The sequence below is a fragment of the Sceloporus occidentalis genome, unplaced genomic scaffold (genome assembly GCF_023333645.1).
Source record: "Sceloporus occidentalis isolate IW3139 unplaced genomic scaffold, rSceOcc1.0.p SCAF_4, whole genome shotgun sequence".
Classification (NCBI taxonomy): domain Eukaryota; kingdom Metazoa; phylum Chordata; class Lepidosauria; order Squamata; family Phrynosomatidae; genus Sceloporus; species Sceloporus occidentalis.
This window is the reverse complement of record NW_028316984.1, coordinates 197253490-197267059: the sequence shown is the minus strand read 5'-3', so window position 1 is coordinate 197267059 and position 13570 is coordinate 197253490. Positions and strand designations below refer to the sequence as shown.

The 13570-nt window shown below is 41.9% G+C and overlaps 1 protein-coding gene across 6 annotated transcripts in view; it reads left to right on the top strand.

Annotated features, from left to right (window-relative positions):
* Positions 1-13318, top strand: part of OTX2 (orthodenticle homeobox 2) — a 38186-nt gene extending 24868 nt beyond the window's left edge. For all 6 annotated transcript variants that reach the window (XM_089522826.1, XM_089522829.1, XM_089522830.1 and 3 more), the window contains one exon: positions 10761-13318. In XM_089522826.1, the coding sequence (XP_089378952.1) occupies positions 10761-11381 (621 nt within the window). In that variant the 3' untranslated portion in view covers positions 11382-13318. The remainder of the gene's footprint in view (positions 1-10760) is intronic.
* The last annotated feature ends 252 nt before the right edge of the window (positions 13319-13570 follow it).

Below are 13570 nucleotides of genomic sequence, written 5' to 3'. Positions count from 1 at the left end.
TTTATCCTTTTCTGGAAGGAGGCACTAGAGCTCTCTGGTGAAGAATTCCAAATGCCTCATCAAACTACAAATCCCAGGCTTCCGGAAGGTGGAGCCATGTTTGTGAAAGTGGGATCATTCTAAGTGCTAAAACTGCGCAGTGCGAAAGAGCAGGCTGAGTGGGTCACAACCTTATTTTCCTTACATTTCGGTGGCTGGAATTCTCTCTTTGCTTTATTTATATTTATTATTTATTTAAGGGATTAATACCCCACCTCTCTCCCAAAATGGGATTCAAGGTGGCTTTAAGATAGTTTAAAGAGAGAGTTTAATAAAGAGAGAAATTAGATAAAAGTGCAGGGAAGATGGAGCAGTCTATCTATTGCTTAAAACTGTGATAAGTGTAGGGAGGCTTGTGGATCTGGTTTCAATGCAGGAGAATGGCCTGAACTGTAGAGACACTATGCGAAATGCTTCAGCCCTTAAAATTCAGGCTAAAACCCAAAGCAGATTCACAAGGCAGCCAACAGCCCCCTTGGACAGAGCCTCCAGAAACAGTCACAGTAGGCTGCAAAATACCTGCTGTTGGGCAATAGTGGAAGAAGGTTAAATGTCCCTGGCATCTGGTAGAAAACTGGAGGAAAACTGGATGCTGGTGAATGAAATAGACCTTCTGTCTGATCCAGTAGGACTCTTTGTCAGAGTTGGAGGAGGAGGTTTTTTGTCTTTTGTTCAAAAAAGGGTCCCCCCTCCCCAATTAATGTGTAGGACTTTGCCAGTCTAGGACTAGATCAGAAAATTAAGTAATAATATGCAGTTGAGGTGTTAATGGCCACTAAATTAAATAATAATTACATCATTCAAAAAAGTGCTCTTCTAAAGCAAGTTGATTTGGCTGAACTTACGTTAATTTCTTAACGGTCTTTCTTACGCTGCAAAATAAAGTGATGAATAAGAAGCAACTGAGACTGGATACTGGTCTAGCCATGAACTGCCAAGAGACTGTTAAATATTAAAAGGTTTAAATTCAAAGAGTCATTGTTGTTCCAGTAAGAGGATTGGAATATACAGTAGTAATAATAGCCAATTATTGAGGATACTCATTTTAAAAAAACAAGCACAGGGTGTTTTTGCTTTAAATTAACTTGGTTTAAACCAACCTGCTGCACAATGAAAGAACAAATTCAAAGATATAGCCGTGCTAGTCTCTAGAATCAGGATGCAGAGAGATTTTGTAGCACCTTTGAGACTAACTGAAGGAAAGAAGTTGGCAGCATGAGCTTTTGTAGACTAAAGTCCACTTCCTCAGATGCATTAGTAATACATCTGAGGAAGCAGACTTTAATCTGTGAAAGCTCATGCTGCCATCTTTCAGCCAGTATCAACGGTGCAGCAAGATCTCTCCACATAAAGAAAAATTGTATTACCATTCCTGCAGGTTTCAAGACAAAACCAGTCTTGCTTGGTCAGCGTTTACACCATTCTTCACTTGGCCCACCATGTTTTCTGTCCCTATGCAACCTATCCCCTGTCTCCATCTTCAGCCCTCCTAGAGTGTGGTAAGATGAGTACAATCCTTCTCTCACCTTTCTTCCTTAATGTCACAACAACCTTGCACAGTAGGCTACTGGTGGCTCAACTAAGCAGGACTGGAGCTGTGCAGACATGATTCTCCACACATGTTCACATGGTTTTTCTGGTTGCTTCTGAGATGGTTTTTGATGTGCAGGAGTGCCATTTCGAATTGAAGGTTGGTGTGGGGAGGAAATTTCTTAGCAGTCCTTAGAGCTGTATTTTTGTGTTCAGTATTCAATCCTCCTTTCCAAAGTAGACTATTTTCAGAGCATTTGTTCTGGTTTCTACAAGTTGTTGTTGTGTTGTTGTTGCTGTTGTTGTTGTTGTTGTTGTGTGCCTTCAAGTCATGGTTTTCTAGGGCTGAGAGTGTATGGCTCACCCAAAGTCACCCAGTGGATTTATGTGGCTGAACTGGGAATCAAACCAAAGTCCTACGTTCAAACCCCTACTCCATGCTGGTTCATGATAAGTTCATAGCAAGGTTATGTTAAGACATATTAGACTTTCTTTTTTTCTTTCTTTCTCTCTCTCTCTCACACACACACTTTTAAAAAAAGAAAATGAATATAGTCACCCTTCCGTATCCCCATGGATTCAGCTATCCATGGCTTGGAAATATTCAACAACAACAACAACAACAACTTCTTTCAAAAAGCAAGCCCTGATTTTGGCATTTTATATAAAGGACAGGATAGATTAGACACTGAGCCTTTTAATAGGTTGTAACAGTATTTAGTCAGGTTGCCTCAAATCTATGTGCTCCTGCAATGATCTGAATGGTCAAATGTGAAGTTTGGGTAAATTGTGAAGTTCTCTCTAAATCTGGATGCAGATCCTAACATGTTCATCCTCACACTTCACCAGCTGGGAACCACTTAACACACTACAATTTTTAAACTACACAGCTGGGTGGATTTATGTGAATGGGAAGGGAGGAAGAATGTACAGGTGTTTGCAAATGGGTCATCCATAGATAAGTGTGTTAGAGAAAAGCCAGAACTGGTTCTGGGTCTCCATGTAAAATCATAATCTTAGAGTTGGAGGGGATCACATCAAATCCAACCCCTTGCCATGCACGGATAGACAACTAAAACAGTCCTGAAAGATGTCCATCCAACCTCTGCTTAAAGATGGTCAAAGAAAGAGTCCATCAACTTTCTTCATGATGCATCCTTTTGTGGCAGCCCATCCAGTGCTGATCTGCTCTTACAGCTAAGACTTTGTTTCTAAATGTTTAGATCAAATCTCTTGTCCTGTAATTTGGGTCCATTGGATCTGGAGCTGCAGAAAACAAGCTCATTCCAACTTCTAGATGCCATCTCTTCAGATATTTATAGATAGCTATCATGTCACCTCCCAGCCTTCTCTTCTCCAAGTTAAACGTGTCCACACCCAGACACATTATTCCTGGTGTGGTTTAGTTTACTGATAAACCAGGTTATGAGTTAGTATGTATTGGGTAAAGAGGACGACCGAGAAACTGAAGTTCAGAGAGAATGTGGGAAGGGTGAAAGGCCTCTTTGTTTTGTGCGATTTCACACAAAGTCACTGGCCAACCTCTGTATCTGCTTCCAAAGCGGTTTTGATAAGAATCCATCACAGACTCTGCTGATCCTCAGACCTATTGCTATTCTCCTCTGTGTCTACTTTCATCGAATAAGAAGCAGCCACTGATTTTTAATTACTCTGCCCCTTGCATGCCACTTTGTGCTGACACTAGATTCTTAGCTAATCTCTGTTTCATTTCTGAAAGCAATAGAAATGATCTCCTTCAATCACCCACTGCCCAGTGTTCAGTTAAATACTAGATGCATTGCAGCTCTCTTAGCCTCAACCAATGGAGCTTTTGCCCTTGAGTTCAGCGGAGTTAGTCTATCAGGCAGCTCTGATCGTCTCTAATTTTTCTACTTTTATCAAGAAGGGAGGAGCGTAACCTTCCAGTCAGACTGGAACAAAACCATGACCCTTGGCACAGAGTCTGAGGCAGAAAGTGAATCTAGAATCATATAAATATATGATATAGAATGATAGAATCATATAGTTGGAAGAGATTTCTAAGGGCCATCCAGTCCAACTGACTGCCATGCAGGAATAGAGAATCAAAGCACCCAGGACTGATGGCCATCCAGTCTCTGTTTGAAAATTTCCCAAGAAGGGGACTCCACTACACTCCGAGTCAACACATTCCAGGGTCGAACAACTCTTGCCATCAGGAGGTTGGTGTTTCCACCCCCTCCACCACCAAAAAAAAAAAAAATCTGTTCTCCCAATTAAATTTTGCTCCACTTGCCAAATTTTTAGTGTTGCAGTAGCTTAAAACTTCAGGCGAGCATTTAGAAATAGGAGTTTAGACATGCAAGGAAAAGCGGCAGGCAAGGCGACCAAGGGTAAGCACATGCAGCAAATGTATGAGCTCTAGGTATGAACCATTTTTGGTGTCTCACTCTATGGAATGCTAGAAATTTGGGGACTGAAAGAAAATACCTTTAAAGTGAATTCTTTTTGAGGGACAGAACGTCCTCATTTTGTCCTCCATCCTTAGTTTAAACCGCAGTGTTTCATTTTGTGTAGGCAGCTGTCTACAGTGCCCTAACGATGTACATTCCCTCAGCCTGTGCATCTGTGTACACACCCATCTCCCACACTTGAATATCTCTCTCCCAAAAAAGAATTCCCTAACCATCTCCTAACCCCTATGCCCTTTCACATTGTGATTTACATGCAGGTTTCCCGCAATGTTCATGTTAGAATTTTAAAAAAATAAACATCTGAGATAACCCTTAACATGAAAGCAAAGCCCATCACTCCAATGGTGTCTGGTTCCCAGTGAATGCAAAGCTAATTGATCCCATGGTGTCTGGTTCCCAATCCAGTTTGCGAAGGACTGGATTGCTTGGGTGTTGTTTACTATAAAGGGGTAAAACTTTTGCCTAAATTGATGGGCCTCATTTGACTTTTGGTGATACCTAGGGCGGCTGGTAGCAATCTGAGCTGCAGGAAATTGCAAGGCAAAATTTTTGCAACCATAGACTTAGACCAGTTTAATAGCCTTTTACTTTCTCTGGAGAAAGCCTGGTAAATTTACAGTGCTATATAAATAAAACATAATAATAATAATAACAACAACAACAACAACAACTGGAGAAGAGTGGGGTAGGCTAAGGATCTCTAGATGGCAATACAATGGTCACATTTCTTTGGAGAAGCCATAACACTTTAAAGAAGTGTAAAATGGATAATGTTTGCAGTAGAAATACCCCCAAACTGGAAATACGTTCATTCTATTTTAAAACATCTCTTCGTTTTCTATTTCCTCTTCCTTCCTTTGCTCCCTTCCTAGTCCTATTATAAATATGGCCAGCAACTTTTTAGTGACTTAACACCTAAATAATTTTTCCTAAGCATGAGGTTATACTTTTTTTTTTTGGGGGGGGGGCATAATCTCTATTCAGTTGAATGTTGTGGAAGCAGAATTGAACATGTGATGACATTGCTTGTGTGGTTGCAGATGTGCACTGAGCATTGCGATCTTGCATTTCACATTTGTTTGCACTTCGGTTGAGAAGTCTTGCAGTTCACGACACACCATTATCACACACTTCCCTGAGTGTAAAGTGACACCTTGGAGGGTCTCTCAGCTAATAGTTATGGGCAATGTCCTTCATTTCAGAGAAACAACAGTTATTTCACACATCACACAAAGAAAAAAGGCTAGAGCCAGTCACAGCCTTTTAACAAGTCTAAGCATATGAGAGACATGCCTGCTGTACTTGTGTTTTGCATCTGTATGGGGTCTGGTGAGGAGAGACATGGGAGAGAAGTTTCAAACATCTTCACTCTTCTAATGTACAAAGTGGCATTTAGTCATTGAAATGAGTAAAATTCAGGCCTAAAGCCAATCCTTAGTCCAAACTTGATAGACTTGAATCAGTGAGAACTTACTAAGGCAATATTTACATACCTTCCTTTGATTCAGTAGGTCTACTCAAGACTAGTAATTAGATTCAGATTTGCCACAGTAATATATCTACTTTACACCACATATACCAGAATTTGAAATACATTTTTTCCATACACATTTCAAGGTGCAAGGGGATTTTATTTTAATGTGCACATTGACATAAAATTTGCAGCATGTCCAGCAGGACTCAAACCAGTGTAACTCACTGCAGGTCCCTAGCAAATGTGTTCGTGCATTTTTATTTCTTTATGTCGTGCTTTCACACCCCACCTTTCTATTAAATATAAATCAATATGGTTAACAACAACAAATGTTTTGATGAGTAAAACAGCAGGCTAAATGTAACCATAAGCCACAAAAGGGATTTAATTTGTTTTAAAAAAGAACAATAATAAAACCCACACTCGCAATCCATCAGACCTTTAAAAAAATAACAACCTAGGACAATATTAAGAAGCAATTTTGCTGATCTGGATGAAGAGAAAGCATATATTTCAACTTAGTTCTTCCTCCTCCTCTTACCCTTTTCCCCTTTCTCTTCATTCTCCTCTGCCCATTAAACTCTGTAAGCAAATCCTCGAATCCCATTCTGGGAGAAAGACGGGATATAAATCCTTAATATAAATAAAATAAAATAAAATAAAAACCCTAGCAGTAGGATTTAGACACTGGCTGGCAGAAAGGGGATTAGGTCATTATCCCCCCAAATAAGGATTCTTCTTCAACCCCAAATTTTTCTCCACTCTCAAAATCTATAGCATTGTATTCACTTAAAATTTCAGCTGAACAATTGCAAATATAAAAACCTAGCCATGTTGGTGTGGAAATTCATTAAGCAAAAGGATCTTGTAGTACCTTTGAGACTAACTGGAAGAGAGAAGCATGCGATTTTGTAGAGTCTGAGAAAGGAGGCTCAAGTCTACGAAAGAAAGCACATGCTGCCAACTTCTCTCTTTCAGTCAGTCTAAAAGGTGCTACAGGACCCCTTTGCATGTAGAAATTACAGTTTAGGCATCAAAAGAATAAGGGCAGGAAAAGTGACCAAGAGAAGGTGAGCACAGCACACAGAAGAGTTCTAGGTGTAAATGACTTTTATTGTCTTGCTCAGATAAGTGTTAGAAATGTGGAAAATGAAGGAAGATTTCATTGCAGGAGAGGGTAAAATTCCCATTTGGAAGGGCAAGGGCTTCATTTTGCACGCACACACACAGACACACACACACCCCTGTACCTCCCCTTAGCTGAACCCTAGGCATAGCTAAACCATAATTAAACCCTGTTCTAAACTAAGTCAAGCAGAGATGTTGCTATGAAGCAGTGTGTGAGCACTGCCATGAGCTCCGCATAAGAGATGCCACAGAAGCAGCAAATGCCTTTCACATTGTGCATCAGAGAAACACTCCAACATGGAATTGTGTTTGTTAATACCCAGCTCTCCTAGTAGGTTACTTCTGGTTGGTGCCAAGGTGGAGACTTTATGCAAGTAATGTTCTCAAAACCCAGCCTGTGTATGTGGCTGGTGTCAGTTTCATTTCATGGGGGTTCAGTGGAACTGCCAGGAGAAAGGGTGGTGAGGAAGGAAAAGAAAAGGTGAGAAGGACAAAGAGGCAGAGAGAGAGAAAGCCTGTGTTGCTAGTGCTGTTGTTGTTGTTGTTGTTGTTGTTGTTGTTGTGTACCTTCAAGTCATTTCTGACTTACAGCGACCCTAGGGCAAACCTCTCATGGGGTCTTCTTGGAGAGATTTCAGATGAGGTTTGCCATTGTCTTGAGGTTGAGAGCATGTGGCTTGCCGAAAGTGAGTTTCATGCCCAAGCTGGGAATCAAACCCTTGTCTCCAAAGTCATAATCCTATGCCCAAACCACTACACCATGCTGGCTCTCATAGAAAAAGCTGCCCCGCACATTAAAAAGTCCAGAACTGCTTGCTTACTCTCTTGCCTTAGGATGAATTATAAAAGTAATGCTTTTGAATGTTGAAGGGACAGACATGCTCTGCCTCATTCATGTCTGTCTGTCATAAATTTGCATGAAGGACATAAAAATGAAACAAGAGCACCCTTTCCCCAATAACCAAAGAGGCACAATATGCTCTTATCACTCCCAAATTCAACCATCTCATTCAGCTGCATGCGTTGACCTAGTTTCTAGTCTCTCATCGCAGATGGTATAAAGGCTGAGGCTGGGGACTTGTTCCTCACCAGATGTCGGCTGTATTGCAGCTCCCTTTAGCCCAAGCCAGTATGGCCAATGGTGGAGGATGCTGGAAGTTGCAGTCCAACAACCTCTGAAGGGCCACATGTTCCCCATTCCTGGCCTGGGGAATGGTTTGAAGAAAAAACTAGGGAAACGAGAAGGTGGTATCCCTTGGAAGGGCTTTGAAGGACAATTGTGGTTGGCATCCTACTCTGAAACCCCATTGTTATAGAGAAAATCCCATTAATTCCAAATGAGTAGGCTTTCCTCGATGTCTGTTTGGTGCAGAAAGTACTGTAAGAAGCAACAGAGAGGTATATCCATACTGCCTTACAAAATTGTAGTACTTTGATACTACTACTGACAAAGCTCAATCCCCTGGAATCCTGGGATTTGTCCTTTTTGAGGTCCTTGTCAGTAAGCTTTAATAATATAGTGCAGGAAAGCATGCTAGGAAATTCAAAGTATCCCATCAAGCTACATCTCCCAGGTTTTGATATGAAGTGTTATGAAATGGCTGTAAATGTACAGTGTGGAGACACCCAGGTTTCTGGCAGGTAGCTGAGTTCCCTTGGAAGCCCTGATCCTGTAACATGGCATGACTGGAAAGAGAATGCAAGACCATGCGAAAGCACATGCATGCTTTCTTCCCACCCAATGGCTCTCTTAATTGTTAACTTCCCCTTTCTGTTCTTTTTAATTAAGGGCCTGACTTCAATAGGACTTAAGTGGAGGTCCTTGGGGTACCCTAAGCTGGCAAGCTCCCTGGCTTGGGAGGGGCTTTCCCCCTTCTTTCCCCAAAGTACTCTTATTAAGCAATTGGGTTTGCTCAGTTCTACGTGTGAAATCATGGGGAGTAATCCCTGAGGTTGAATAGATGCTGTACACATGCGTGCTTAATGGTCTCTGATGCAGTCAAGTTGAAGGATGATCGCCTTAAATGGAGACCCCCATTCCAAAGAACATCAGAGCAATCAATATCTGTTGAAGGCAGCACAGGGTGAGATGATGCCTGTTTGTTGTTATTAGTTGCCACCAAGTCGGATTTGACTGATGGAGACCTAATGAATGAGAGAGCTCCAGGACACAACAGCCCTGCCCAGATCCAGCAAACTCAGGGTTGTGGCTTTCTCCATTGCATCTATCCACCTGTAGTGCAGTTTTCCTCTTTTTTCACTGCCTCACCCTTTTCTAAGCATGATGCCTAGAGAGAGACAGGAATGAAGATTCTGGAGTCACATGTCTTGAAACCCAAAGCCTTTGATGTCTTTATTGGCTGACGTGAGCCCCAATCCCTGTGCTGTGCTTCCAGCTGCCAGTCATTCCAACCTTGTTCACATATCATGGGGATGAGACAACAGTCTGATAATTTCCCAAACTAGACCTGGGTCTAGTGGAAGCCTCATGGGTCCCCATGATGCTGTAACAGCTTCCATATGGTTAGATCTACCACCCTATTTGGCCTGGAGCAAACATTTCAAGCCAAAGTGGGAGCATTCTCCTTGGTTAAAACATAGCCTAAGGGAAATGAATGCAAAAGATATAATAGAATCTTAGAGTTGGACAGGGATGCAAAGGCCATCTCATCCAAACCCCCTGCCATGCAGGAATGCACAACTAAAGCACTCTTGAAAGATGCCTATCCCATATCTGTCTTCCAGGTCAATCTATTCCACTGTCAAACAGCTCTTACAGTAAAGATGTTCTTCCTAATGTTTAGATGGAATCACTGTTCATGTAATTGGAATCCATTGGTTTGTGATGCCTAAAGACACTGTGGAGTCTCCTTCTCTGGATGGGTTCAAAAAGAGACTGGACAGCTACTTTACCTAAAGACTCTATGATTCTATGAGTCCAGGATTCTTTGATTCTATGTTATATAGGTCAAAAGCCTAAATCCTATTGTTAGTCCCATCTTGAGTAGGATCAGTTGAAACTATGCGCTCAACCTATGTGTTTATGTTAGCTCACCACTGAAACAACTGATTCAGTGTACCTAATCTAGCTGGGATTAAACCAACAGGTTTCAGGACATATTGTATGGTATGGATATTGTCTGCTTGAGGTCTTTTTGAGTGTCTGCAACTACTGAGGGACTATTTCCATGCAGCATGCAATGAGAGTCAGATTTGGGATTAGAGGTGCTGCCCAAAGCAGCTTTTTGAAAGCATTACAGACTTTGCTCCTAGCAACCACATATTTGAACCATGCAACCTATTTTGGTGAGCCAACACTGGTTGTTCATTTGCTAGGTAAAAGTATCCAAAAATTTTGGAGGAAGGAGGTGTAGTGATTTAAGTGTTGGACTAGGATTCTGGAAAGCCAGGGTTCGAAACGCTGCAAGGCCATGGAACCCACCCGCTGCCTCACTTTGAGGTAATCTTGCCAAGAAAACCCTAGGATAGGATCGCCATAAATCAGAGTATACTTGAAGGCATGCAACAATTATTGAAGTGAAATTTCTCAGGGGAAGTCTGACTCTCCCCTAGGGCTTTCATTCAGCTCAGTCTCTCTTAACCCAATGCCTGCTAGACCCAGGGTGTCATCAGGTGGGTGCGAGGGGTACAAATCACACTGGGTAACATGTTGGAGGGGGGTGTCCCCTTCTGCGCTGGTGGGACTGGCCAGTAACTAAACAGAGTCTCCCCCATTTGCCACCAGCAGCTTCATCAGACTCAGAAAGGCCTGTCAAAATGGGATATTAAAAATGATCTGTACCAGGGGTCAAATATACAAGCTAAGCCGTCACTGCTAGATGTGTCACTATCAACATCTGTGATGCCTGTGGGTTGTGAGAGTGAGAATCATAGAGTTGGAAGAGGTCACAAGGCTTATCCAACCCAACTCCCTGCCATTGTAGTCCAACACGCCTGGTAGGCTCCAAGTTGAAGAAAACATCTGATAACAGCTGCTTTTCCTTGACATGATCAAATGGCATGGCTAATAACCTTTCTTCTCCTCCTTCTCCTCCTTCTCCTCCTCCTCCACCTTGTCCTTCTGCTTCCTTCCTTCCTCTTCCTGTCTTTTCTTCCTCCTCCTCTTGGTTTTCCAGGTGTGGTTCAAAAACCGCCGGGCCAAGTGCCGCCAACAGCAACAACAGCAGCAGAACGGTGGCCAGAACAAAGTAAGGCCTGCCAAGAAGAAAAGTTCTCCTGCCAGAGAAGTGAGCTCAGAAAGTGGCACCAGTGGGCAGTTCACGCCTCCAGTCAGCACCTCAGTTCCAGCCATTTCTAGCAGCAGTGCTCCGGTGTCTATCTGGAGCCCGGCATCCATCTCGCCCCTCTCCGACCCCCTCTCCACCTCTTCTTCATGCATGCAGAGGTCCTACCCCATGACCTACACTCAGGCTTCTGGCTACAGCCAAGGATATGCTGGCTCGACCTCCTATTTTGGAGGGATGGACTGTGGATCTTATCTCACCCCTATGCACCACCAGCTGCCCGGACCAGGGGCTGCCCTGAGCCCTATGGGCACCAATGCCGTGGCCAGCCATCTCAACCAGTCTCCAGCTTCCCTCTCCACCCAGGGCTATGGAGCCTCGAGTTTAGGGTTTAACTCCACTACCGATTGCTTGGATTATAAAGACCAAACCGCCTCCTGGAAGCTAAACTTCAATGCTGACTGCTTGGATTATAAAGACCAGACCTCCTCCTGGAAGTTCCAGGTTTTGTGAAGGGCCTGCTGTAGGAGGAACCCTTTGTGATAAACGATGAGGATGATAATGTTGATAATAATAATGATGATGATAATGATGATGTTAAGTGATCATGAGGAGGACAAAGAGGAGGAGGATGCTGAGGAAGACCAGACAGTTGGAGTCAGGTCTTTGGTTTTTAAATTAAAAAGGAAAAAGGAAAAGGAAATGCCAACGGGACACAAAGACATAAACTCGAAAACAAAAAGACAATGGCCACCAACTACCTTCTCCCAGTTCCATCTTTTGCTCTGAAGCTCTGGAAGGGAAGATGAGAAGAAGTCGGAGGCCTTACATGGACCAGGGGCCGCTCTGTCCTTCCTAGTTGTAGCCAATTTGCTGGGTTTCTTGGTCTGGATGAAATGGAAGATGATGCTCACGAACAAGGCCATGGCTTCCTTGTTTTGGGTTTGCTCTCCCTGTTTCTCTTTCTTTCTTTCTTTCTTTTTTTGCAAACAAAATTGTCTAGATTTGGGATTTCCCCCCCCTTTTTTTGTGTGTGTTTTTGGAAAAGAGTACACCCCCTTCCCACCCCCCTCTCCAGTTTTTCCAATTTTCTAGTTTTCTTTTGGGTTTGTTTGGATATTTTTTTAAAAAATAAAAAAAATTAGCTATTTCTCTCCCCCAAATTCCCTTTCGATGGACAATGTCTATATATCTCTATCTCAAACTCCTCCAGTTGCTTCAGCAAAGTTGGCCGAAACAAACAAACACAAAACCGGACAAGCAAAACAAACCAGAAAACAGGAAAGGAAAAATCTAAATGAATGAATGAATGAATGGATAATAATAATAATTAATAATAAAAGAACTCAGAGCTCTGTGACTTTGTGGGGACTGATTGTCTTAGCTGCACTACTTTATTATTTAAGAGGGAAGAAAAAGATAATAAAAGAAAAAATAATGTCCATAAGGAGTCAATATGTAGTTTTTAAGAGACAATCAGTGTGTGTCTTCTATAAATGGTACATCTGTGGTTTTTAATCTGTGCTAGACTTTAAAACTGTGATCTCCTGTATTGTATGCAACCAGGAACCCGGAACCAGCAGGGGGTTCTGCTGTGATTTTAAATAGGTTATAATTAACATTGAAATTTGAGCAAACTGGAGTTACATAGGACCATTTCTCTCTCTCTTTTTGTCTCTCTTCAAAATTGCCTTTCGCCAATGAGAAAAAGCAAAACAAAACATTTTTGTTTTGCAACAACAGCAACAAAAAACACCCTGTCTCTGAATAAAGGAACGCCGAGATTTAATAATAATTATAATAATAATAAAATGATCAGTTAATAATTTTTTAAAAAACAGAATATGTCACAAGGACTTTTTAAATTCTGCTGTAAGAGAGTCACTTGTTTACTGTTGACCTCAACCTGACAATGAAAGGAAAGGATGTATTTAAGGGTCTGTTGGTCAATTGCTCTGACTTTGAATTTCCAAACAAAATGAAATGAAAAACAAAACACAACAAGACACCAAACAAGAATTCATTGTTGTTTTTATGCTTGCAGATGTGAAACTGAAAAAAAAAGAGATATATATGCATAAACCTTTTTTTCTTTTTCTGGATCTGGCAGATGTATAATTATATTAAAATGGTTCTAGCACAAGTGGTGGTCCTTGTCTTCCCAAAACTGCGCAAAAGGGACTTTGTGGCTGTGGCTTTTTAGCTGATGCATTTGGTCGGGTGGCAATGGAGGAGCCTAAGGGGGCTGAAGGGGCAGAGAAGCCTTGGGCTGCATCTGCACTGCAGATATAATGCAGCTTGACTCCGCTTTAACTGCTATGGCTCAATGCTATGCAGTTCTGGGTATTATTATTATTATATTATTTTCTTATATCCCGCCTTTCTCCTAAAAAGGGACTCATTACAGTTTGTTGCAGCCAAGGGAAGGAAGGAAGGAAGGAAGGAAGGAAGGAAGGAGATAGATAGATAGATAGATAGATAGATAGATAGATAGGAAGGAAGGAAGGAAGGAAGGAGAAGGAAAGAAGGAAAGAAAGAAAGGAAGAGATAGAAAGGCAGGAAGGAAAGGGAAGGAAAGAAGGAAAGAAAGGAAGAGATAGAAAGGCAGGAAGGAAGGAAAGAAAGAAAGGAAGGAAGAGATAGAAAGGGAAGGAAAGAAGGAAGGAAGGTAGGAAGATAGGAAAGGAAAGAAGAAAGAAAGA